The sequence below is a fragment of the Triturus cristatus genome, chromosome 12 (genome assembly GCF_964204655.1).
Source record: "Triturus cristatus chromosome 12, aTriCri1.1, whole genome shotgun sequence".
NCBI lineage: Eukaryota > Metazoa > Chordata > Amphibia > Caudata > Salamandridae > Triturus > Triturus cristatus.
In genome coordinates this window covers 577,582,076-577,609,880 of record NC_140595.1, presented here as the reverse complement: position 1 = coordinate 577,609,880, position 27,805 = coordinate 577,582,076, and the positions used below count along the sequence as shown (strand labels likewise).

At 45.0% G+C, this 27,805-nt stretch overlaps 1 protein-coding gene across 1 annotated transcript in view; it reads right to left on the bottom strand.

Annotated features, from left to right (window-relative positions):
* The window catches only part of LOC146776290 (neural-cadherin-like), a 567,428-nt gene that overhangs the window by 324,604 nt on the left and 215,019 nt on the right, over positions 1-27,805 (bottom strand). Inside the window, exon 16 of the mRNA XM_085637108.1 lies at positions 23,610-23,753. Coding sequence (XP_085493234.1) covers positions 23,610-23,753 — 144 coding nt within the window. The remainder of the gene's footprint in view (positions 1-23,609; positions 23,754-27,805) is intronic.

Below are 27,805 nucleotides of genomic sequence, written 5' to 3'. Positions count from 1 at the left end.
CGCTTTGAGAAAACTCCAGGTGTAGGCCTATGGACTACCCACAGTTATTGTCGAGTATGCGTAGGCACAGCTCAATCCCGCCGCTGAACACCAATTATGTTAGAAAAACCCCACTCCCACACCATGAAGGGTGGTGGTAACGGGGTCTTTCCAGACATACACAGTGGTAGCTTGGCTCGAGTGGTCAGGGGTCAGGCACCGTGTTAAGCATACGCAATACCCACACAATAACCATGCGTGCATCCGTTCCAAAAACGACACTACACCTTAAAAATTATACTGAAAATATATCTCTTTATCTTCTTTTCTCTTAGTTGCTGATTAAATAAATAATAATACAATCACAGTACACAAGGCTTTTTCTGTGGAAGGGTACGTCAAATAAATACTGTCTTAACGATTCAATAAATGAGGTAGATCATAAATAATCAAGGCATAAATATAAGTGCATTACATTACAGGCAATTAAATATTATGAGGCAATAAATACTGTACGACAATAAATATTGTGAAACAATAAATACTGTGAGGCAATAAATAGGATAAATACAATAAATACAGTGCTCTCAATAAATAATAAAAGCCAACAGTGACATTTGTAAATCAGTTCACATTCCTGAGGTACTATGGGATGATTTGACCCAATCCCAGCTTGTAAAGATTTGGATGGCCTGAGGGGTATACTCCCTGGCTTGGACAAGGCTGAGGCCTAAACTGAGGTAGATAAAGGGGGAATCTAGAGATCTGGCTCTCCCACACTACACAACCCCTCTGTATTAGTCTCAGCTCACCCCTGGCACAATCAAGCTGGTTCCAGCACCCTAGGTTAGTCTCTCAGGGCTCCACAGGGCCTTAGGCGCCCTCTATTCCACTTACTGCCCTTTTTATGAAGCTCCGACGCCGCTGGAGTCGTGTCGACGCCGTGAGGCGGCTCCGGTTCGATGTCGGCGGCCTCGGCACAATGTCAGTTCTTGACGACGTCGATAGGCGGCTCCGGTTCGATGTCGGCGGCCTCGGCTCGATGTCGACCTCCGGTTCGATGACGTCGGGCTGTCTTGGCTCGATGTCGACTTCCAACGGCTCCGGTTCGATGTCGGCGGCCTCGGCTCGATGTCGACCTCCGGTTCGATGACGTCGGGCTGTCTTGGCTCGATGTCGACTTCCGTCGGCTCCGGAGTGCGACCTCCACTCCCGACCTCCGGCACGATTCTCTTCAGGTTCCGGCGACTCCGGAGTGCGACCTCCACTCCCGACCTCCGGCATGATTCTCTTCAGGTTCCGGCGACTCCGGAGTGCGATCTCCACTCCCGACCTCCGGCACGATTCTCTTCAGGTTCCGGCGACTCCGGAGGGCGGACTTCACTCCCCCGTCGACGCCGATCACTTGACCTCAGGTGTCTTCCTCCTCGACCTCTGGTACTCTCCACGACCTCCGTCGGCGCCCTCTCTCGACCTCTGGCGGCTCCGGGTACGACGTCTGCTTTCCAGTCAGCGCCGCTTCTCCACCTCGGGCTCCAGGTCTCAGGCTTCTCGACGTCGGACTCCAGGGAAACCAATAAACAGGTCAGATTCTTGCTTTTCTTTACTTCTAAGGCCTGTTCCTGCTGTCCAGGTCCTTAAGATGGTTTTTCTTGCTTTGTCCCACACAGGGCTCCAGGCTGGGCTCAGTCAGTAGGGACTAGTATCAAGGGTGGGTTTATGGACCCCACTCCAGGCACAAGTTTCCACCCCTGCTGCCTCACTCCTTCCTCCTTCAGGTTTCTGCTCCTCTCTCTTCACCAGTCAGGTGCCAACTGTCTGCTCCAACTGTCAACTCTGGCTTAGCTTCCCAACATTCCAAACCGCCTCCAACTGTCACAGGGTTCCAGAATGATGCAGAAGGTTCTAGTAGGTTCCAGTGGGTTCTGATGATGTCACAGGTGGCCACCATTTTGTGCTCTAGGCCCTCAGACAGAAGTTCCAGGGGTAGATAAAATGGCTCCCTGAATCTGCATCAATACGAAAAAGTCTGGTGGTTCCCAAAAAGGAAAAATACTAACAGGGTTTGAGGCAAAAGTGGGACAAAATAAATAATGATGAGGAGGGACCACCCAAAGGGCTGACAGGTCTAACACCGTCCTTAATGGGTTTTAGTTTTACAGACCTCTTCATCTCAGTAGATAAATAAAGGCACCAGTCAGAAGATGGATTGAGCACGATATGGAAGGAATTGTGGGGGTGAAGAGAGAGGCAGATACTCGCATAGAAAAACAAGCATTGTCAAAGCCAATAGGTCTGGTGTTGTGTTTGTTTTGTCACCGGTTTTACAAAACTTTATAGCTGGGGAAGCTAAAAAAACACTGGCTAAAAGGAAAATATTTTTGGTCTAAAAAGCACACACATTGCCATCGTAGTTCCTGGCACAAGAGAACTACTTTTTATGTACTCCTTATGAAAGGGAAGAATCCCATCACTCACAGTGAAGTTCGTCAGCGACTAAAGTGCGTTGACACATACATGTATGTTGTAGTTGGCGAAGGAAAATGTGAATGATACAATAACAGAACAATGGATGAAGAGGCTGGCTGAAAGCCCCTAAAACTAAGTATATTAGACATATCATTTTACAAAACTCATGAGGGCTTTGTTCACGGGAGACATAAAAACACATTACAAAACAGCTGGGAATCCTTACGTAAATGACGCCAATAAGCAGGGCTGGGGCTAGGTATGGGTAGCTGCCCAAGGCCTTGCTCTCAGCCCACCAGCATAGGGCCCCGCACCAAACCTCTTGTGCCCCTGCTGATCCCATTGAAGAAAGGTGTCTTTTTGCAATTGGGCTTACAGGAGGCCCCACCCCTCCCTGGGCCTCTCAGGGAAGGTGTGAGGAAGCCTAGGAAGGGGACACCTCATCTTGTGCCAGTTGCAAGGAGGCGTGATTGCAGGCGTGTCCTGCAATTAGGCCTCCTGCCTGGCTGCCATTGAGAGACACTGCGAGACACCCATTGTCAGCACTTTATTGTCTGCACAGTTCTAACTAACTCTCTGCCCATCAGGAAATGGAAATAAAATAAAAAGAGAACGTTGAGGGGTAATGGTGTATTTTGATTGGTTAAAGGGATGTTGGACCACAAAGGAAACATATCAGGATTATTCGGATTTGGAGGCTATGTGCAAGATGATTTGATTGGTGCAATGGGTGTAGACAACTGACAGCGGATTGGTGGAGACATGATTTTATTGATTGGTTAAAAAAGAAGCAGGAGACGGAAAGAAAATAAAAAAGAACGTTGAGAGGTAATGGTGTATTTTGATTGGTTAAAGGAATGTTGGACCAGAAAGGAAACATATCAGTATTATTCAGATTTGGAGATTTTGTGAAAGATGATTTGATGGGTGAAGACAGCTGACAGCTGATTGGTGGAGACATGAGTTAAAGGGTTACGTCAGAGGGAAAACCTTTGACAGCTGGAATTATCGGACCGGCTGTTCATGGAGGTGGCTTATCGCGGCCTTACCTGGTGAGTTAGACGTATTTGATATTACTAGTTGCTGTAAAGTCAATAATGTTGAAGTGGTTTGGTAGATAATGGGATAGGGTAGTTGTGTTTATGGAAGAGTTTTACTCGACTTGTATATATTTTTTATATAGATAATGCAAAACTAGGAACAAATAGATACCGTGGATCAGTGGATACTGTGGGAAACTACTTTCGAAGACCAAATATTTATGTGTATATATTAAGGTATGTTTGATTCACTATTGAATTGATGTGCTAATATCAATAGTTTTGTGACTTTAAGAGCAATAATTATAGGATTTTGGAATTTGTACAGGGTCTTTGGACTTGAATTCCAATGAAGCTGGAATAGAGTATAAGCTAATACAGCTATTCATAAGGTACATTCACCCTTAGTATTTTACATGTTATAAATAGAATTTAATAAGATGTGGAGCAATGCCATTGCCAGAATTAGACTTTGCAATAATTGAATCTGTCTGGTTAGACCATAGGGTTTACCACAAATGATGTAAGTGGGATATAATTGAACAACAATATAATCGTCGCATTTTAAGAGGCATATCCCTCCTCTCCCTTCAAATTCAGGAAAAGGTAAAAACGATTAGGACTTTTCAGTCATTAATGTGACCTTTCCATATTTTTTTCAGAGTTGAATATTATTTTGGCTAGAATTGTCTGGAGAGCCAGAAGAGGTTGACCAAATAATCAAAGATTAATATATATAATTCGGTATGTTCTTTGTTTCCCCTTTTTTTTTTAACTTAGGGCTATTGGGTAACACCTGGGAAGTAGAGTTATTAATGTGACTCTTTTTTGTATAATATATTCTTTTAGAATTGTTCATCATTTAGACTTAATTGAATGGAGTACAAGAAGAAACCAACTGAATGATTATTAAGACTGAAATCTATCAATACTAGTTGTAATATTTGAATAAAGAGGTGTATGTCAGATGATTCAATTGGATATTAAGTCATGTTATAAATTACTGGTCATTAGGGGCTGGAATGGTTTGTAGGATGGGTAATACAGGATCAACAAACTAATTTAGTTGTTGCAATGTGTCTCGTGGGGTTTTAAGAGTGATATAATGAACTATGTCTTTTAAGATAATTAGCAATTATTGTATAGAATATTAAATTTTGGTGTTCATCCTGGGTTGTGGTTAATATTAGAATGGAAACAGGCAGGCTTTATAAGGTTGGAGTGAGTGCAGGTTCAGAAGATACCTTGAATTGTCATGTACAGATTACATGGTGAATGTTTTTGTTAAATTTGTTTTCAATTTATTGATTGGTGTATATATATATTCTTTCAGCCCTGATGACGTCCGGTATAGGACGAAATGCGTAGGCTGAAAAGATTTCATGAATATGTAACATATTGATTCATCTGCAACAGTTTTGGAATAAAAACTGGAATATTTTATTGGAACTTGGCCTGCTGACTGTTTGCTGAAGAAATATAATAATACATTGTTGATATGGACATTACTATAAACGTTCCTTTCCATTTTTGTGATTTCATTTTGAGGATTGTGGCCAGGAGCGGTGGGCTACGGAGAGTTGAGCGTCTTCTTTGGAAACTTTGAAGAAAAGTACTGAACAGTGACTATAGTGCACACCTTTTTTGTCCTCACCGCCTTGCTTTTGGTACTATATATTATAAGGACAGTGGTGCACAGTAGAGTGATACTTGAAAGGACTGATTAGTTTTTGAGGTGTGTGTATTTCCACCCAGGATGATCGAGAGAAATTGGCAGCGAATCTATTTGCACAGAGTAAACAACCAACAACTGAGAGTGGTATAGACCCCTCGAGCAGCAGTTTAAATTCTAAATTTTTGAAACTTGAAAAGCTGAAAAAAACAGGGCTTTCGAAGTGGTGGGACGGCATTACCCTTAAAAATTATATTGATCGAAAGAGAGTGCCAAGGGATTTAAGAATACTTATTTTCCCAATATTCAATGATTTGGATGATGACTTGCTGAAAGGGTGGGAAGAAAATTCACACTCGTCATCATTTTGCATGATGCACATATTAATCAAAAATTCTGAAAAAAGGGAGAAACATTATGGAATCAGATTGTTGAGCTGGAGAGAGTGATCAGGGACATGAATTTAATAGACTTAACAGACAAGAATTATGTTATATTGAAGGAAGTCATTAATAAGCACCAATTGCAGATTAAGGAGAGAAAATTAAGCAAAATTAGGAGGGCTGAACAAGATTATAGCCAAGGAAGAGTCTTTACTTTTGGCAGAGGTTTCGATGATATACAGAAACCCAAGGCTAGTGGGGGAGCGCAGGCTCTAGATGATTTAAGTTCAGTAAATTATACTAGCTCTGACTTATCGTCTGGAGAGGATTTGGGAGCAGAAAGCACCATAGGACCTGGACCAGCTCAGAGCTCCTCTTTTTCCGAGGAAATCCAAAGAATCAGGAGGGGAAAGAAAAAATTGGCAACAGTACCAGGAGGGGCAAGCGGAAACACAGACAGTACAAGAATAGGTACACGCAGTCAGGACACATTCAGAAAGTAATGGATGGCATAGATAGGCATGAAGCAAATGATTTTCAATATTTAAAAGTGATTAACTTGTCTAACAGAGTTTTGAATGTACACGATATTGCTGTGTTACAAAGAGGTTAATCATTTTGTCCTAAAAATTATTGTAATTTCGTGGATGTGGAAATTGATCTATTTAAATTTGCTAAGAAATTGAAATAAAAAAGTTTCTTTTCAACAATAAACAAATCTGTTGAGTTTGATGCCAGATGGGGTGGTTCCAAATTATCTATTGCTCATTTAAGAGATGTACAAACGCTTGTTTCATTTACAGAGGGAGATAAATATGGGATGGTAGATATAGCTTCTATGCTGGATATATCAACAGACTATGATTGTACTAGTGGTCTTAAACCAGCTTCCAAATGTACTCCTCAGGGTTCTCAATATGCGGCAATTGATCTATTTGTTCAAAAGACTATGGAGGAGTTGCATAAATTGGAGGATCTAGGTAGATGGAGGAAGTCCAGTTATGGGCAGCAGGATAATTTATCTAAGGAAGAACACACAGACATCACTACTCTAAAAAAGATAGAAGCATAGTAATATGCAAAGCCGATAAGGGCGGCAATATCGTGGTAATGAGTAGGGAGGATTATAGTGCTGAGGTTAAGAGACAACTTTGAGACAGAGGGTGTTATAGGAAATTGTATTCAAATCCAACTAAGGAAGCAGGTAGACTGATTACAGAAAGACTATATTCATGGAAGGAACAAGGTCTGTTAGATGAGCAGGAATACAAATATCTTAATGTAACAAATCCCTTCTACCCGTTTATATACATTTTACCCAAAATACACAAATCCGTGCAGAAGCCACCAGCATAGGGAGTCTAACAGAACATCTTTCTGAATTTGTGGACTTATTTTTGGCAAATAAATGCAGGCGCAGCCGTGACTGCGCTAGTACAAGGCTCCTGAGGCTTGAGCCGGGAGCGAGTTCGAGCAGCCATTTGGTACTTTGTTTTTAATATTCCTACTTGCACATTTTGTTAGCGCGCCGTTTTATTTGATTGAAACACACTCTTACCTGCTTTAGGCACTCCTGTGGAATTGCGGGTGGTACTGAGCTGCAGTGGGTGGTGGGTGAGGCTTGGGGCTGCCACTCTCCCGGGACGGTCGGTGTAGCTCCGCCATCTTGGAAAGGGTTGAAGTCAGCAGTGCAGCTGCTCAGGCCGGATCTCCCAGAGGCAAATAAATGCAGGCGCAGCCGCAACCGCGCTAGTACAAGGCTCCTGAGGCTTGAGCCAGGAGCGAGTTCGAGCAGCCATTTGGTACTTTGTTTTTAATATTCCTACTTGCACATTTTGTTAGCGCGCCGTTTTATTTGATTGAAACCCACTCTTATCTGCTTTAGGCACTCCTGTGGCATTGCGGGTGATAATGAGCGGCAGTGGGCGGTGGGTGAGGCTTGAGGCTGCCACTCTCCCAGGACGGTCGGAGTAGCTCCGCCATCTTGGAAAGGGTTGAAGTCAGCAGTGCAGCTGCTCAGGCCGGATCTCCCAGAGGCAAATAAATGCAGGCGCAGCCGCGATCGCGCTAGTACAAGGCTCCTGAGGCTTGAGCCAGGAGCGATTTAGAGCAGCCATTTGGTACTTTGTTTTTAATATTCCTACTTGCACATTTTGTTAGCGCGACATTTTATTTGATTGAAACCCACTCTTACCTACTTTACGCACTCCTGTGGAATTGCGGGTGGTACTGAGCTGCAGTGGGCGGTCGGTGAGGCTTGGGTCTGCCACTCTCCCAGGACGGTCGGAGTAGCTCCGCCATCTTGGAAAGGGTTGAAGTCAGCAGGCTCAGGCCGGATCTCCCAGAGGCAAATAAATGCAGACGCAGCCGCGCAAGCCCGTCTGCGCCCGTCCGACGCCAGGTGCCGGGACCCCTGTCGATCGCGCCACCGACTTTATCAGGTACTCGCGGGAGGAGCTCCTTGCCATGGCCTCTAATTGCCCATCCCTACCCTGGTCCTTGCAGGAACACTCTTTCCACTGTGATTTCTGTTAGTTTGAACAGACTTCGGCACAGAGGGACACATGTTCATCGGGGTATAAGGAGTTCAGATTCCTCAGCCTTAATTGCCGTTCCTTGGCAAAGCATCATGCAGAGGTCTTTGACCTCCTGACCGATGAATTCCCCGATGCCCTCTTCCTTACGGAGACTTGGCTTAGCCAAGACGCCGTGGCAGTGCCTTGGCTGGGTCTTCTGTCAGGCTACGTGTTGAAAACTATGAAGCGTGAGGGGGGGAGAGGAGGCGGGGTTGCAGTGGTAGTTAAGGAGGCTCATACTGTTAGCCTGGATAGGGAGAACATAGTGGGTCGCGAATGCGCTTCCTTTAAAATCAGGCTAACCCACAACTTCACATTATCCGGCCTTCTAATTTATAGGCCCCCCGGTTTTAAGGAAGACCTCTTAAGCAAAGTGGGACACTTCGCCAGTAAGGCAGCAAATTTTACTATCTCAAGAGATCTTAATCTCCACTTAGAGAATGGTGAGACAGCGGAGATCGTCAACTTCCTGGCAGATCTAGAGGCCTTCCAGCTGAGGCAACATGTGCTCGAGGGTACCCATGCGGCCGGCCATTTGCTGGATCCCGTTTTTTCTAACCTTTATTTGATAAAAATGTACCCCTCGATCCCACAGGCTTGGACTGACCACTTCCTGGTCTCTTTCTCTTTGCAATTGCAGAACAAGGCAGACCCAACTTGCACCGCTCAAGTTTTCAAACGCCCATGGCACAGGTTGGACCTAGAGCTTTTCTCTGCCTGGCTATCTGGGCATCGGCCTCAGCTATCTTCAGATGTGGACGTGGCTAACTTGTGTTTCCATGAATGGCTGACGGCTGGCCTGGATAACTGTATTCCAGCTAAATGGAGAAGGAAAGGACGCGGCCATCAAACCCATGGTTTAATGATGCCCTTTCTTTAGCTAAGAAGGGCTGTAAGCAGCTGCAACGTGTGTGGAGACGCTCGTATGATGCAGCAGCAAAGCTTGAATATCGGATGGCCCTCAAGCAATATCATAAGGGCATTCGGAGAGCGCGGGCGGAGTTTGAGGCCAGTAAAATTCTGGGCAGTTCTAATCCTGCCAAGACCATTTTCCCCTTGTTGGATGGCATGAAGAGCGTAGGAGCCATTAGGGCTTCCCCTATTGCCTCCAACCATCAGTGTGATGAACTAGCTCAGTATTTTCTCAACAAGGTGCAGCGGATTTATCTGGCTCTCCCAAAAGCAGCTCTCTTGATGGAGGAGGGGGGCCCGAGAGGGGGCGATGCTTTGGAGGGTAACAACCTGGTATCACTTCCTCTCTTAACACCCTTGGAGTTTGAGGAGTTGTGCCTAAAAATCAAATCGGGCTCCCCGGCTGACCCAGTGACCCCCACTCACTTCCACCAGTTTTATCCTCTGATCTCGGATGTGAGTTTAGATCTGGCTAATCTGTCTTTTCTGACTGCGTCAGTACCACGGGCGTGGAAACACGCGAAAGTCATCCCTTTGTTAAAAAAACCTTCTTTGGACGCTGCTGAACCGGACAATTATCAACCAATTTCCCAGTTGCCTTTCTTGGCTAAAGTGGCGGAGGCACATGTGAATTACACATTGGCTAACTTTGTCGAGCAACATGCCATATTTGATCCTTCACAACACGGCTTCCGGCCCAGGCATAGCACTGAATCCGCGCTTCTGGCCGCGTTGGAAGCAATTAGGGGCAGTTTAGACGTAGGGGACTCTGCGGCCTTGGTCCTTTTGGACCTAAGTGCCGCATTTGACACTGTGTCCCATAAGATACTTCTTAAACGTCTACAGGACATTGGGATTAGGGATTCAGCTCTGGTCTGGATTAAATCGTTTCTAACGGAGAGATCTTTTCAGGTCTTGGCACCCCCTTTTTCCTCACAGGAGTTTGCGTTGCATCAAGGGGTACCACAGGGCTCCATACTGAGCCCTCTCTTGTTCAATCTATATGTCAGCCCCTTGGCAGAGCTGGCTAAGGGTAGGGGGTCGTCGTTGGTGTCGTATGCCGACGACACCCACTTGGTGATATCCTTCTCAAAGAAATGCACCACCAATTTAGACAAATTTAAGGAAGATCTTCTAGCTATCTCTGATTGGATGGCAGCTAATTGCCTACAGCTCAACTCCGGCAAATCAGAGATCCTGTTATTTGGGAAGGACCGGGAGCTGTGGCCTGAACAATGCTGGCCGGACCGCCTCCAACCCGCCCCATTTCCTAAGGAAACTGTAAAAAATCTTGGGGTGTGGTTTGATCATGGACTGACCTTCGATAAACAAACAAAAGTTGTTGCGGGGGTCTGTTTCGGTCTCCTGCGGGGTCTAAAACCTTTGCTCGGGTTCTTCCCTCCTACGGTGCGCCAGTCTATCGTCCAGTCGTCTGTTTTGTCAAGATTGGACTACGTCGATTCCCTCTACCTGGCAGCTAATAGAGTAAGCATCAAGCGCCTCCAGAGGATTCAGAATGCGGCAGCACGGATCCTGGTCTCATTACCAAAACATTGCTCAGTAGCGCAGGTTCTCCCCAAACTCCATTGTTTGCCAATGGATAAACGGATACAATTTAAGGCACTGTGCATTTCACACAAGATCCTGTCACGACAGGCTCCGCCGGGCCTTTTTCATCTGTTGGAGGCCTACGTGCCTAAGCGCTCGTTGCGATCTGCCGACCTAGCTATGGTCTGCACTCCCCGAGTGTGGAGAGCTAGGGTCGGGGGGCGTTCCTTCCACTGGCTGGCTGGCAGCGAAACTTTGGAACACACTTCAGACCCCTATCAGAACTATCCCCAATCATCTAGCATTTCGTAAAGCTTTGAAGACATGGCTTTTCCCCACTTCTACCATCTAATTGCTTTGTCTCTCTCAGTCTCCAGCTTCTGGTCCTTGGTCTGCGCTGGGACGCCTCGTTGCTGTGGCAGCCATGCGCATTACAAATTTGCACTAAATAAATAAATACATTTTTAAAACCTTTGGTAATTAATCTACCCTCTTATATAAGAGATACCATGTATGTGCTAAGTAAGTTCCAGAATATTGTATATATTGTATGGGATGGTGAGATGAGTTTTGTGACTCTGGAAGTCTTTGGGTTATATACCTGTATAGAAAATGATGAAGGGGAACAAGCGTTGCATATTTTTGGGGGAAATAGGAGCGCTAGTTTACAAGAACACTCAATTATGATTGAGGAAATGAGTGCCTTGATTCTCCACAACAATTTCTTATTTGAAGGCGAATGGTATCATCAGATTAGAGGTACTGCAATGGGTTCCAGGTTTGCTCCCTATTATGCCAACCTGTTCATGGGTTGGTTTGAGAGGGTGCATGCCTGGAACAGAAGGGAATCCAAATGGATGGATTCAATTTTGTTCTGGGGACGGTTTATTGACGATATTTTGGTCATTTGGAGAGGATTGGAATCTGAATTACCTGACTATTTTGAATTCCTCAACAATAATGATTTCAATGTCGCTTTCACCATGTGTCATCATAGAGATAGGATAGAATTTTTGGATGTTGAATTGTTCATAGTGGAGGATAACGTGCAAAGCAAGTTATTTTCGTAAAAAAACAGCTACTAACTCTATTTTGAGAGCTGATAGTGCCCATCCACCAGCAGTGATAAAAGGCATCCGATATGGAGAAATGATTCGCATCAGGCGAAATTGTAGCCTGGTTCAAGACTTTGAATCAGAACTAGATGCATTGCAAAGTAGATTAACATCAAGAGAGTATTCTTGAAATTCTTTAGAGTCAGCTAAGAACTGAATTTGAATGGTCAAAAGAGAGACAACCTTGGTGCAGAAGGAGAGAACATCTGGAAGGGAAAGAGTTGCCTTTATTTCGACATACAATGTAAATCATAATCAAATTTATAGAATTCTCAATAAAAATTTGAATATATTGAAAGGAGTGCCCGGGCTAATAGAAGTAATTTCTGATAAACCAAAAATTACTCATAGGAGATGTCCCACTTTAGGAGGTATTATTAAACGTAACTATTTGTAACCATTAAGTTCGCAACAAGGTAATTGGCTCCCAGCACCACCGAAGGGGTTTTACACTTGCGGGGCATGTAATATTTGTGATTTAGACATGAACCGCACAAACGAATTTAGTTATAATACTGTCAAAAAATATCGGATTAATTCATTCATTAATTGCAATAGTTATGGAGTGGTGTACCTAATTCAGTGTGAATGTCAGAAAATCTATATTGGAAACACTAAACACACTTTAAAACTCAGGATTCAGGAGCACAGGAGAGCGATGAATAATAAGGATGCTAGATTGCCCCTCTATCAACATATAAAAGATAATCATGAAAATAAAACAAGATTCAAGTTTCATGGTATACAAAGAGTAGAGAAAAGATCTAGAGGAGGAGACTGGGAATTATTTTTGAGACAGCAAGAGGCAAGATGGATTAGCAGGTGTAGATCGGTATCCCAGGGTCTCAATAGTGATAATGAGCTACATTATTTATTAATTTAATGAGCATTAACAGATGTTGATAGTCGAGGGTGCACTGATAGATCATAATGACAGGAATTTTTATTGATGCAGGTCGGGCCCAGTATGTGAGCATTACGTAATGCAATGGTAGCAAGTGTATTGAATCTTTATTCGGACTAGGGTGACAGGGAATGAGTGTAATTGATATTTGTAGTGGTACATGAGAATAAGGTTGATTCTTTTTTGGGAAGTTTTATATGCGCCTTCATCCATTCATCTGAAGTGGAGTAGTGTAGTTTCATGGTGTACGAGAAAGAATTACCAATATAATATTGGAAGTGAAAACTTGTCTTTATTTCTTTGTTTTTATATGCGCCTTCATCCCTTTATTTGAAGTGGAGTAGTGCAGTAAAGAGTAGTTTAATGGTACACGAGTAAGAATTACCAGCACAATATTGGAAGTGAAAACTTGGCTTTATTCTTTAGTTTTTGATGGCAAAGTATGGCGAATTGAACTGGTTATCCCATTGGTCTGATCAAGAACCAATAAGGTTCAGTGGTTCACGGAGAAAGTATTGCCGGCACGAAACAGGCAGGCTTAATGATAAATATGGTGCACGCATACGAGCGCGTCCGTTGGTCCAAAGATAGTGGAGGACCAGAAAGGAACTTTTATACGTGCCTTTATTTCTACACTTGAATGGCAAAAGCATAGCTAAGATCAATTTAAAACTTTGTATTCCTTTTACTGTTTTAATGGTAATAGGTTGGCGAATAGAACTGGTTATCCCATTGGTTTGATCAGGAACCAGTGAGTTTTAATAGCACACGGATTAGGATCGCCGGCACGAAACCGGAAGGCTTGGAATAAGACGCATGCATAACAAGTACGTTCATTGGTCCAAAAAGTGGAGGACCAGAAAGGAAACTTGATGTTAGTCAAGTTAATGAGAAGCTTGTGAAAGACTCATACAATTGGTTAAAAAATAAGCAGGATATCGAAAGAAAAAAAAAAAAGAACATTGAGAGGTAATGGTGTATTTTGATTGGTTAAAGGGATGTTGGACCAGAAAGGAAACACATCAGGATTATTCAGATTTGGAGGCTTTGTGAAAGATGATTTGATTGGTGCAATGGGTGAAGTTGACTGGTAATGGTGTATTTTGATTAGTTAAAGGGATGTTGGACCAGAAAGGAAACATATCAGTATTATTCAGATTTGGAGGCTTTATGAAAGATGATTTGATTGGTGCAATGGGTGAAGACAGCTGACAGCGGATTGATGGAGACATGATTTAAAAGGTTAAGTCAGAGGGAAAACCTTTGACAGCGGGAATTATCAGACCGGCTGTTCATGGAGGAGGCTTATCGTGGCCTTAGCTGGTGAGTTAGATGTATCTGAGATTTCTAGTTGTTGTAAAGTCAATAATGTTGAAGTGGTTTAGTAGATAATAGGATAGGGTAGTTGTGATTATCTATTAAGGTATGTTTGATTCACTATTGAATTGATGTGCTAATATCAATAGTTTTGTGACTTTAAGAGCAATAATTATAGGTTTTAGAATGTGTACAGGGTCTTTGGACTTGAATACCAAGGAAGCTGGACTAGAGTATAAGCTAATACAGCTATTCATAAGGTACATTCACCCTTAGTATTTTACCTGTTATAAATAGGATTTAATAAGGTGTGGAGCAATGCCATTGCCAGAATTAGACTTTGAAATACTGAAATAATTTAATCTGTCTGGTTAGATCATAGGGTTCACCACTAATGATGTAAGTGGGATATAATTGAACAACAATTTAATCATCGCATTTTCAGAGGCATATCCCTCCTCTTCCTTCAAATTCAGGAATAGGTAAAAACGATTAGGACTTTTCAGTCATTAATGAGACCTTGCCATATTTTTTCAGAATTGAATATTATTTTGGCTAGAATTGTCTGGAGAGCCAGAAGAGGTTGACCAAATAATTAAAGATTAATATATATATATAATTAGGAATACTCTTTGTTTCCCCCTTTTTTTGAACTTAGGGATATTGGGTAACACATGGGAAGTAGAGTTATTAATGTGACTCTTTTTTGTATAATATATTCTTTTAGAATTGTTCATCATTTAGACTTAATTGAATGGAGTACAAGAAGAAACCAACTGAATGATTATTAAGAATGAAATCTATCAATACTGGTTGTAATATTTGAATAAAGAGGTGTGAGTCAGATGATTCAATTGGATATTAAGTCATGTTATAAATTACTGGTCACTAGGGGGTGGAATGGTTTGTAGGATGGGTAATACAGGGTCAACAAACGGATGTAGTTGTTGCAACGTGTCTTGTGGGGTTTTAAGAGTGATATAATGAACTATGTCTTTTAAGATAATTAGTAATTATTGTATAGAATATTAAATATTGGTGTTCATCCTGTGTTGTGGTTAATATTAGAATGGAGACAGGCAGGCTTTATAAGGTTGGAGTGAGTGCATGTTCAGAAGATACCTTGAATTGTCATGTACAGGTTACATGGTGAATGTTTTAAAATTGTTTTCAATTTATTGATTGGTGCATATATATATTTTCTTTCAGCCCTGATGACATCCAGTATAGGACGAAACGACGTCATGAATATGTAACATATTGATTCATCTGCAACAATTTTTGGAATAAAAATTGGAATATTTTATTAGAACTTGGCCTGCTGACTGTTTGCTGAAGAAATATAATAATAAGTGTGTCTCCCATTGCCTAAGGACCTGCCAGGACGCTTTGCTGCTAGAAGGGGGAAGGCTGCTGTATCGCACTGCTGCGGGACTGCGAGGACCACGGTGCTCAGTGCCCAGCTGATCGGACTCACCTGGTTCCTCTTCCCGTTCCTGCCTCGACCAACCACGCAACGCCTCGCGGCCCCCGCTTCGCGGGAGCCGCTCGTAGGGCTTGGTTGTATAAAATCTCGGCTGGTCTTCATTCTCTGTGTGTCTCCCATTGCCTAAGGACCTGCCAGGACGCTTTGCTGCTAAAAGGGGGAAGGCTGCTGTATCGCACTGCTGCGGGACTGCGAGGACCACGGTGCTCAGTGCTCAGCGCCCAGCTGATCGGACTCACCTGGTTCCTCTTCCCGTTCCTGCCTCGACCAACCACGCAACGCCTCGCGGCCCCCGCTTCGCGGAAGCCGCTCGTAGGGCTTGGTTGTATAAAATCTCGGCTGGTCTTCATTCTCTGTGTGTCTCCCATTGCCTAAGGACCTGCCAGGACGCTTTGCTGCTAGAAGGGGGAAGGCTGCTGTATCGCACTGCTGCGGGACTGCAAGGACCACGGTGCTCAGCGCCCAGCTGATCGGACTCACCTGGTTCCTCTTCCCGTTCCTGCCTCGACCAACCACGTAACGCCTCGCGGCCCCCGCTTCGCGGGAGCCGCTCGTAGGGCTTGGTTGTATAAAATCTCGGCTGGTCTTCATTCTCTGTGTGTCTCCCATTGCCTAAGGACCTGCCAGGACGCTTTGCTGCTAGAAGGGGGAAGGCTTCTGTATCGCACTGCTGCGGGACTGCGAGGACCACGGTGTTCAGCGCCCAGCTGATCGGACTCACCTGGTTCCTCTTCCCGTTCCTGCCTCGACCAACCACGCAACGCCTCGCGGCCCCCACTTCGCGGGAGCCGCTCGTAGGGCTTGGTTGTATAAAATCTCGGCTGGTCTTCATTCTCTGTGTGTCTCCCATTGCCTAAGGACCTGCCAGGACGCTTTGCTGCTAGAAGGGGGAAGGCTGCTGTATCGCACTGCTGCGGGACTGCGAGGACCACGGTGCTCAGCACCCAGCTGATCGGACTCACCTGGTTCCTCTTCCCGTTCCTGCCTCGACCAACCACACAACGCCTCGCGGCCCCCGCTTCGCGGGAGCCGCTCGTAGGGCTTGGTTGTATAAAATCTCGGCTGGTCTTCATTCTCTGTGTGTCTCCCATTGCCTAAGGACCTGCCAGGACGCTTTGCTGCTAGAAGGGGGAAGGCTGCTGTATCGCACTGCTGCGGGACTGCGAGGACCACGGTGCTCAGCGCCCAGCTGATCGGACTCACCTGGTTCCTCTTCCCGGCCCCGCCCCCTCTTGCCCTTCTGTTCTTTTGTTAGACCCCGCCCGAACGCGCTAGCGGTACGCGCGCGGGACGTAGCACGGGGCGAAGACCGGGCAAAGAGCGGGCCGTTTGTGGCCGGCCGTGGACGGGACGGGTCTATATTCATAGGGGCGTCACTGCTTATGCCACACAAACGGTTGTGCTAGCCGGAATTTCCCTTTTATTATTTGTAGATTGTTAGCCAGTTGCTGCAGTTGCTGTAACATCTTCACTGTTTACCAAGTGCTTTTAGATTCCTCCCCGTGCATTTCTTCCCCAGCCGCCCCCGGTTCTGTGTGCTCTTCTTTTCCAAGAATGTCTTCTTTAAGGTCTGGTAGGAAGTTCACGCAGGACAGCACTGTGGGTCGTGTTACAGGGACCCTGGACAGTTTCATTACGAGAGCAGCTAGGGTTCTTGAACAGGAAATTATTCTGACGGAAAAAAGATTGTCCTTAGAAATTTCTGCTAAGAGATCGTCTCTTGGTAATATTATGGTAGCTCCTTCCCCTGATTTTAGGTCGCCCCAAACACTCATCGACCAACCAGGTAACAACGAGCTTGGGTCAGTGGCCCCTCAAACCTTGAGTTCGTTGGATAACTCTCCTGCTATTACCAATACTTCTGAACCCTGTGGCCAGCCTTCTAATACGAGTGATAACCACTCGCTGCTTACTAATAAGCAGCCTGGTGACGATACTACGATTCCGGGTGGTAAATTTCCGTCCATCAATAGGAAAAGAAATTGCGGGGGAGGGCATCCTAGGGGTAAACGTGCTAAAGTGTCCAAATTGTCCAAACCTGTAAATCCTTGTCTCCCCCCTCTTCCCAATTTGTCTCGTGACACCCCCACTACTGTTGGGTGTCCCACGCCATCCCATACTTCCCTGTCCCTTGGACATCTGGAATCTTTGGAGCAACTACTTAAATCTTTTTTTCTACCCCTATACGAGAGAGTTAATCGTCTTTCTACTTCTCTAGAGAAATTAGAGAGTATGGTGTTGTCTAATTCGTCCCTAATGGAGAAGATCATGGTGACACAATCTGTTCCTAAGATATCATTAACTCCTGATACAGCTCTTGAAGTGGGGGTTGTTTCTAGTGGCACCACCCCCCAGGTTAGCGCATCCTCTGATCTATCTGTTCCTAATGTACATGTTGCGGAAGTATCTCATACTCCACCTACTCTCGCCATGACTGTCGATCCAGTTAGCAATGCTGTTACTAATTCGAGCAACTCTGCAACTGGACAACTTAATATTGAGGACGACAGTCTCTTTCTTAAATTTCCCTGTATAAATCTCCCCCCGGAGTCGAATCCATACACAGTCATTATGGCGGGCATTCCCAGGCTCCCGCAGGTCAAGACTGAATCTCACAGTGAGTTGAAGAATAAAGTAATCCATTGGTTAAATCGTTATAGGCCACTACCGGCTAGACTTTGTGCTGAAATTCTTACTGTCCGTAGGGTGTGTTGGTTGGGTAAGGGGGTTAAAAGAGTGGAGGGTGATTGTGTGATTATTAATTTCCGGGATCCTAAGGTGGTGACCCATATATGCTCCCATTCTAATACTACGAATGTCACTGGAATAATCACCCTGGATTTGTCATATTTTTACCCTCTTGGCCAGCGTGTTATATCTGGTGATGTGGTACCTGGCTGGGAAAGGGTCAATAGGGGTTCTTTCCGCCAGCCAGGTTTAGATTTTCACCTTCCATTATTCAACTCCTTTGCCCCTTTGAATAATTTGGATGGGGTCGATTGACCATTCATTAATTGTCATAACCAGGGTAGTGTGTTTAAGGTTTTAGATGATTTTGCTTATTCTGGGTTTGTTAGTTGGGGTGGGTCTAGGAGGGTATTTTCGGGGCCGGGTGCTTTGCTTTCGGATCCTGCTTGTGACCCTGTCATAGCCCCCCCTAGCAATCTCGATCTTATTCCACCTACCCTGGCGTGCCATGATAATTTTCCGTCTTCCAGTTATATAACTGGCAACACACAAAGAACTGAGCGGTCACCTTGCGTGGGTGTGTCGCTTATTGCTAAACCAGCAACCACGTCCACTGTTTCTTGTGTTCTTGAGACTGATAGTATGGCACTTGATATTAGTGTTTCCTACCAAGCAGTCCCGCGGTCCCCACCCTCTTTGTTGTCACCTGAAATCTCCAGCTCCCCCCCCCTTACCCTGGCTTCATGGAACATTGCCGGTCTCCGGAGTAAAATCTCCACGGAGGACTGGTCTGTTTGGGTAACCACCCACGATATCCTTGTTTTTCAGGAAACGTGGGCTGTGGATCCTATTTATTTCCCTGGGTATGTGAACTTTTTTAAGGGGGCATCTAGTGGCCCAAGGGGCCGTCCTTCGGGGGGACTCTGCATATGGGTTAGGCAAACCCTTAAGTATAGCCTTACCGAAATGGCCATTGATAGCCCTGATTTACTGATCGTCTCCTTGCAACACAATAATGACCCCAAAATTTTGATTATAAATGTATATAATAGGGGCCTTCCAGGTGGGCGTGGTTCAAACACCTTTTTACAACTGGATGGGTTTTTGGACACTGTCGATCCTAGCATAAATGTGGTAATAGTGGGTGACCTAAATTGTTGTTTTGAGCCAATGCACCCCGCTTGGGAATCACTCACTTTGGATGTGGATACCATTTTTAACATCCCCTTTCTAGACCTTCCACCCATTAAGCGGTGGACTGAGTCCGCTGTTCAGTGGATGAGTCTTTGTATGGAACGTGGCTTTCGGGCTGCTAATGGTCGCACTCCATCTGATAAAAATGGCAAGGTGACCTTCTCTGATGGTCGTGGTCGTAGCAGTAGAATCGACTACGCTTTAATTAAAGTGGAGTTGTGGTCCTCTCTTTGCGATATGGTGGTTTTAGACCGCCCGGAGAGCGACCATAATCCCCTAGTCTTGACACTCCTGCTTTGCCCTGACCACAGGAACCCACAATCTGAGTTAGTGACAGCAGATGTTCTCCTTACCAACAACCAGCGGAGAGTGCGTTGGGAAAAAGTCGCCCTTGATAGTGCAGTAGTTTTTGAGATCAGCCAAAAAGTTTCCTGTGCGTTGGAAGATCTGCAGTCCCTTCGGAACCTGGAGGATGTTGTTGGTGAAACTACTAACATTCATGTAACCCTATTTTCAGGCCTCAAGTCCCTTTTTTCAAAACCTTGCAAGGCCAAGAAACCTTCCACCCTAAAACCAAGTTCTTGGTATACCAAAGCTTGTCGGGCGTCTTATAGTAAACTGAAAATTGCCATTAATACCAAAAATCAGGCAATCATTAGATCTGCCAGGAAAGACTATAATAAGGCCAAAATACAAGCTAAGCAAGATTGGGACAATGACCACTGGAATTATCTTTTGGCGGCCAGTAAACATAGGAACTTAACAATGTTTTGGCATATTTTGAAGTGGGGCAACTATCAGAGTATGCAGGCTCCCTCTAACAATGTACCCCTGGATATATGGGTGTCACACTACGAATCTCAGTTTTCGGCCACTAATCCGGCCGAGGCCCCCGTTCTTCCATTTAGTAGGGATTTGACCATTTCGTCAAACTTCAAATTTGAGGATGAAGAGGTCAAGACTGCTCTTTCAAAGGTCCCTGGTGGCAAGGCTCCAGGAATTGATTTTGTCCCTGCGGACCTTTTTAAATCTGACCTTGGCATTTGGGTGCCTTATATTGCTTTCTTGGCTAATGCCATAGTCAAGGGGGCTGCCATTCCGGAATCTTGGAAGGGCGCCGAGATTCTACCTATTTTTAAAAAAGGCGATCGCTCCTGCCCGGGGAACTATCGTCCAATTAGTCTTATCGACTCAGTCCAAAAGACTATTGCAAGAATGATCCTGGCAAGGATCCAGTCATGGATCGAGCAGGACGATATTATCTCGCCCCTGCAGGCCGGTTTTAGGTCCTGTACTAGTACCATAGACCAGGCATTCAAATTCCAACTGATTGTCTGGAAAACGGTATATCTCTGTGGTGGAACTATATATGCCGCTTTCGTAGACCTTCGGTCAGCTTTTGACCTGGTCAACAGGACCAAACTCTGGGAAGCATTAGCAGTGCTTGGGATGCCAGATGATCTTTTAAACATCACTATTAGATTGCACGAAAACAACTTTGCCCAAATTAGATGGGGAAATCAAGGCCAGGTCACAGAAAGATTCAAAGTTAGTAGGGGCGTCAGGCAAGGGTGCGTCCTTGCGCCTACTCTATTTCTGCTTTTTATAAATAGAGTTGTGCAATATTTTTCTTCTACCTCTACGGACGCCCCCATGTTGGGTGGTTCCAAAATACCCCTCCTTATGTTTGCTGATGACACCCTACTTTTATCCCAGACTTTGTCTGGATTGCAGACGGCTTTGAATGTGTTTGCCAAATTTTTTTTGACTTTGACCTTCTAGTTAACGTTTCCAAAACCAAATATATGGTCTTTAATAAAGGGAAACATGTGAAAGGTCATGTGTTCATGAACAATGACACACTTGAACGAACTAACATCATGACCTATTTGGGGGTAGTATTTGAAAACAAGCTGAATTGGAGGCCACAAATAGATGATCTCTCTTTGAAATTTGCTCAACTTTCTGGTTGCTTGGTTAAGGATCAGAGGCAGTCACAGATGAAATTGATAGGCCCTCCTATCAAAATCTACAATGCTAGGATAAATTCAGCCATTCTTTATGGTGCTGAACTCTGGGGCTTTGCCGATCTTTCTTCCTTGGTTAAAGCACAATATAAATTTCTTAGAAAGCTTACGGGCCTCCCCTGTTCTACCCCACTGAAACCGCTCTTGTTGGACCTTGGATGGCATCCCTTCGATGACATCGCAAGGTTCAAACCCTTGGCTTTTTGGAGGAGACTTTGGACGACACCGGAATTAGGTCCCTATGCCAAGGCATTTCTAGATGTCCGCTCTATTTTGGGTTCTGATAACATCACATGGTTCAGGCAAGTTAGATTACTATTGGAATCTATGGGTTTAGGATTGCTTTGGACTGACCCAGGTGCCAACCCTTTCCCATCCGAGAAAGATTTTAAAAATCTTTATTGGTCAATGGTTTTACAAAAACAATCCTCCCTAGTTCCTGCAGAGTCTTTGTCCGGCAGGTTTTATGAATATAAAACAGTTTCTTCCCTTGAAGCCTACTGGGACATTATCTCCAGGCCTAGTGATAGGAAACTTTATCACCAATTTAGGGTCGGCACTTTACCAACTAAATTATTCACAAAAAAATGGAAGGGCGGGTCTTCTGAGTTTTGTAGCTGGTGCCCAGATTGTGTTGATTCAGTAGGGCACATATTCTTTGCCTGCCCGGCTTATGCTGCCCCTAGGGCCAAATGGCTCAAACCCATTTGCCGTAATCTGGGAACTAGACAGGGGTTTGCAGCCCTTAGCATTTTGAGATGTGATACTGGCGAATGTGTTGTTTTGCTGTGGCCCAATTTTTAGGCTGGGTATGGATAATCAGGAATAGGAGGCAATAGACTATTTGTGCAATGTTGTGTCTCTGAATGACCATTATCGTGTTTTTTTGGTTATGTTTTTAATATATCTGTTTTTTGTATTTTTAAATGTATGCAAATGTCTTTTATGATGAAATTTTATCGATAATAAAGACGAAATGAAATGAAATGAAATAATAAATTGTTGACATGGGCATTACTACAAGACGTTCCTTTCCATTTTTGGTATTTCAGGTCTGGCGTTGTGTTTGCTTTGCCATTCATCATTTTTACAAAACTTTATAGCTGGGGAAGCTAAAAAAACACTAGCTGAAAGTAAAATATTTTTGGTCTAAAAAAACACACATTGCCATCGTAGTTCCTGGCACATAAGAGAACTACTTTGTATGTGCTCCTTATGAAAGGGAAGAATCCCATCACTCCCAGTGAAGTTCGTCAGCGACTAAAGTGCGTTGACACAGACATGTATGCTGTAGTAGGCGAAGGAAAATGTGAATGATACAATAAGAGAACAATGGATGAAGAGGCTGGCTGAAAGCCCCTAAAACTAAGTACATTACACATATCATTTTACAAAAATCATGAGGGCTTTGTTCACTGGGAGACATAAAAACACATTACAAAACGGCTGGGATTCCTTACGTAAATGACGCCAATAAGCAGGGCTGCTGCTAGGTATGGGCAGCTGCTCAAGGCCTTGCTCTCAGCCCACCAGCATGGGGCCTGCACCAAACCTCGTGCCCCTGCTGATCCCATTGAAGAAAGGTGTCTGTTTGCAATTGGGCATACAGGAGGGGCCCCCCTCCCTGGGCCTCTCAGGGAAGGTGTGAGAAAGCCTAGGAGGGGGGACACCTCATCTTGTGCCAGTTGCAAGGAGGCATGATTGCAAGTGTGTCCTGCAATTAGGCCTCCTGCCTGGCTGCCCATTGAGAGACACTGTGGGACACCCATTGTCAGCACTTTATTGTCTGCACACTTCTAACTCTCAGCCCCCAAGCAGCTCTAACACATTCTGCCCGATATGAGCTGTGAAAGAGGTGCTTGTAGGTGGCAGAGAGGGGTGCTGCGGCCTAGGAGGAGTCTGCACAAAGCACCTTCGGAGCCCTGAAGGTGTAACTTATATGTTAGAGGGGCGTCGCACAAAACCTAGAAACAACCCTGCCAACAAGGAGCCATTTCTATTTGCAGAACGAAAAGGGAATGAATGGTGCATTGGGAATCTGCGATAATTCGCAGACCCATCTTATTGACATGTTTGGTCGCAAAGGCCATCTTCTCAGTGCACAATTTCAAACCCTGGAACACGTTACTAACACACGATTTCATTTATACCTTAAGGCTCTGCGCGAGAGCAAGTCCACTGAAGCATACGGAGATTTCAATTACAGCATCATCTACGTAGTTACCTCCCTGACAGACCATTAAATTTATCTCAGAATGCTTAACCGAACCAATTACTAATGAAACGGTTGGTAAGTTACCTTCATCCTCGTCGTTGGCGCTGACCGTAATGACGGCGCTGCCCACGTCCTGGTCTTCGTCCACGCTCACCTCGTACGCGCTCTGGGTGAAGGCGGGCCTGTTGTCGTTCACGTCGCTGATGGAAATGCGCACGTAGGCCGTGTCTGGAGAGGCACGAGACAAGAGACGCAAGGGCTCAGCTGTGGCTGCGCTGTCAACTGCGATCCCTCGCGCTGAGGGCACCCACGCGCGCAATACAGAAACGAGCCCTCAGGCTGCAGGCAACCCATGCACCGACATTACTCAAAAGCACTTGGATTTCAAACAAACGTCAAACTCGTTTCGCCTAAACATAAAGCATGTGAATAATTGATGCCAGAAGTCATAACTTTGTTCTTTTCTTCAGCTTCAGGCACCAACTTTAATTCTCCGTTCCAGCCCCAAAATAAAATGATAACTAATCAAATTCCTCTTTCATTTGTGTAACCCTCACTTCTTAACTGAATGCCTGGATGACTTCTCGAGCAGTAAACAACCCCCATTAGCTTTGGAAACAATGAAGCTAGGGCTCACTGGGTTACATTAGCTAATGCTCGATTGCTGTCAAGTTCCTAGGCTCTGTCACTTGATAACTGTGAAGGGAGACAATGACATGCCAGAGTATTTCCCCTTTACATTGCTGATATCTGCCCTCTTACTTGTCTTTCGCTTTCAGTGTTTCTGGAACAGACTACAGAAATGTGAAATGGCTGGTAAGCAGAAAAATAAGCCCACACGCAGTCCTTTGCAAGCCTAGTTCCACCAATTACCTGGGGAGGACTGACAAAAGACGAGGAGCCATATTCATTACCCTTCAAAGTTCCACGCTTCGCACCAGTCCATATTTGCTGTAAGCTTGGAATGATCAAGTCCATTCACCACTCGAGGCCAGGGTGACACAATGAAGGGCGGCCTAAACCCTACAACCAGCAATATGAAACCCGAGGCTGGGTGGCTAAAAACTCTCCATTGGAGCATCCTGTATGTGCTGCTATCACTGACCACTAATGTGGTTACCAAGGACTGTACAGTACTCAGGTTTCTCACCTGTGGCTGTCAGTGTAAGACACTGGGCTTTTTTGTTGTTGGGCTACTCTGTTACAAAAGCAGTAAAGATTCCTTCCTCCATATTCCAAGTGTATTATAGGTTTTTTTTTTGCAGATTTATGCAGCGCAAACTCAACCCAAAGGCATTGGAGCGCTTTCCATGAGCACCAGTTACGTTACACGAGGACACATTCATTGCGCTTATAATAGGCCAGACAGGATATCCGCCACGTTTGTGACAGCACAGTACAGCACACCCTGAACTCTAAATAATGTCCTATATTAAAATGGATATTACCAAACTGATATATAATGCATTCAGTATTTTTCCTACCATTACATCTTCTAGGTATGTATTTTATTTTACATTTTAACTACAGGTTGACTACCTAATTCCATTAACTGTTATATTAACCAATTACTCCTACCTTGAGATGCAATGGTAAGGTCGGTGTAGGGAAGGGCATATTATTGCTGTTTGAACTCACACATGTGATATAGAGAGGGTGCACTGCACCCTGTCTGTACAGTTCTCTGTTAACAATGATGCAGGATATTTCACTGTTTCTAAGGACTGTGGAAGACATACATTCATCCTCAGCCCTTCGGCTGAATGCAGTTTCCTTTGTTGCAATGTCTCCTCAGTGCTGTTATGGCAGAGGGTACATTCTGCTTAAGTAGTTTCTGACTAGGAGAACTGGACTTTTACTTGACATCATAGTCACCATCAAGACCTTCTATCTCTGCCAATCGAAGTAAATCAGGAGATTAAGGGTCCTTTCAGTACATCTCACTAGTCCCTTTTGTGGTCTCGCAACAGACAGTTTCAGCTGCCTGTTGTAGAGAGCACTTGACACAATACTATATGGAGTCGGCTTTGAATCAGCCCCATACTAGTGATTAGATGTCTTTTTAGTCAATTTACATTCCCTGCTCTTTATTGAAAGGCTTTCTTCCCTATTCCTGCATTAGTCTTAGCCCTGGAGCACATATTTCCCTCCCCCTTGCTATTAATTGGAGAAGATGTATCCTTCCACTGCCAACCTCATGGAACTACTTTTCTTTTTTCTTAACATGTTGTTTCTCACTTAGAACTCCATAGGAGTGAATGTTCTTTTCTTTCCTCTGCTTCATAGTGTGTTTGTGCTATTTCACTCACTGCTCGAACCTGTCCTACCTCACCTTCCTCCTACCATCCCTTTCTCCCAGAACTCCTCCTCGACGTGCCAGGAGCTGTCCTGAATATTGTCTTGTAGCATTATCCTGTGCCTGTTGATTTCCCATTTTCCCTATGTTCTCTACCTCCCTTGCCACCTTTGTCCTGCTCCATGGTGGTCACCTCTATTGCCTTTTGCAATGGCAGATGCTTTTAAAATGCACCGGCACTGGCAAAGCCAGTAACGATGGCCGACTATGTTAAATATACAGAAAACTTGGTTGTCTATCTAAAACAGCATATAAAACATTGTTTTATATACTTCCAAGATGTATGAGAATGCAACCTAGTGGCCATCTCGAAAGTATAGAAAACAATGTTTTCATACTTTCAAGATTGCTGTTGTGTAGAATCGTCACATTTTCTCACACAATGTGGCAGCCATCAATAATACATTAAAATAAAGAAAAGTGGAGACCCTACGCTGGGCCTGGGACAGTCTTAGAAAGTATTCAGGCTCTGGCCTGCTCTGCGCCGGTGCCATGCCCGTCGCATACCACCCGGCCTTTCCCTCACTGCACACGGCCGGGATGGCTAAACGCGCGGCCGTCTTGGGTTTGGCCACTCTATCTGACCTCTACCCCAACGGCGATTTCTTTTCGCTTCCGGCCGATTCTGGCCCCCTGGACACACTGCTCTATTATCAACTTAGAGTGTCTTGCCGGGAGTTGCGCCCCACGTTCCCGCAGCCTCCCCTGTCGATGGCCTCCCTCGACTTGGTATACATGTCCACCTCCACTCGCAAACTGGTCGCAAGGCTCTATGCCACCACACTAGCGGCGTCCTCACTCTCTGCTGATTGTGCCCGCATTGCCTGGAGCGAGGACCTTGGCATCAATCTTTCTCAGGAGGACTGGCTGTATTGTTGTAAGCGGACCAGACGCCTATCTCCTAATTATCGCCTACGCCTCATATATTTTAAGTACTTGCACAGGCTGTACCGCTCAGCTGTACAGAATGGGCCTCGCCTCCAGTGATAGATGTCTCCGATGCTCGTCCCCAGTGGCGGGCTTCTCTCATCTTGCCTGGCTGTGCCTCTCAGTTTCTACATATTGGCGCGAGGTGTGTACCATCATTACTGAGATTACCTCCTCGCCTGTCTCGTCAGATCCATTGACCTGCCTACTCGGTTTGGTTAAGCAGTGTCCAGACGCCTCCCGTCGGCTTCACGGCTATGCTGCTTGTTCTCGCGCGTTGCAGAGTTGCTATACATTGGGGCCGGATGCCCGCACCTAAGGTTAGTGCCTGGCTCAAGGATGCTTCGCGTTGTCAGACGCTCCTGTCAGAATTTTGGGAACTAACGCCGGTTACGGGCCGGCCGCATGATATCTGGGGGCCTTTTGTTTCGATTCTCTTTTATTGGAATGCCTTTCCCTATGTGACCTCTCCCGCACTCCCTGCCGGCACTCCGCCCGCGGCGGCCGCCGGTGCTGGTCCGTAGAACTCCACCCTCCTATCCCTGCCCTCTGTCGTATTCCTCGCGCCCCCCCTGCTGGCACCCCGCCCCGTCCGATGCCCCTCTCTACCTCCCCATGCTACACGACTCCTTACAATTAATGGTGTGCCGCTATTCTACAACGGCCTTTCTGTGATTGATAAATGACGTGGCCTTTCTACTTTCTCTTGTTATTTGCAGAAGTACTGCTTGATTACCTTGTAACCTGATGTGCACAACTTTTAATAAAAGTCTTAGAAAGAAAAAAAAAAGTATAGAAAAGATGGCTGCTGCATGTGTCCCACATTGCATCAGGCTGTGTGGTGGCCATATTTAAAATATGCATACATTGTTTCCTTTTCTTTCATGATGGCTGCCATGTTGAAACCTCATGTTGCATCACGTAGTGTGGTGGCCATCTTGAAATGACAGAAAATAATGCTTTCTACAAATTTAAGATGACCAGTCACCACTATTGG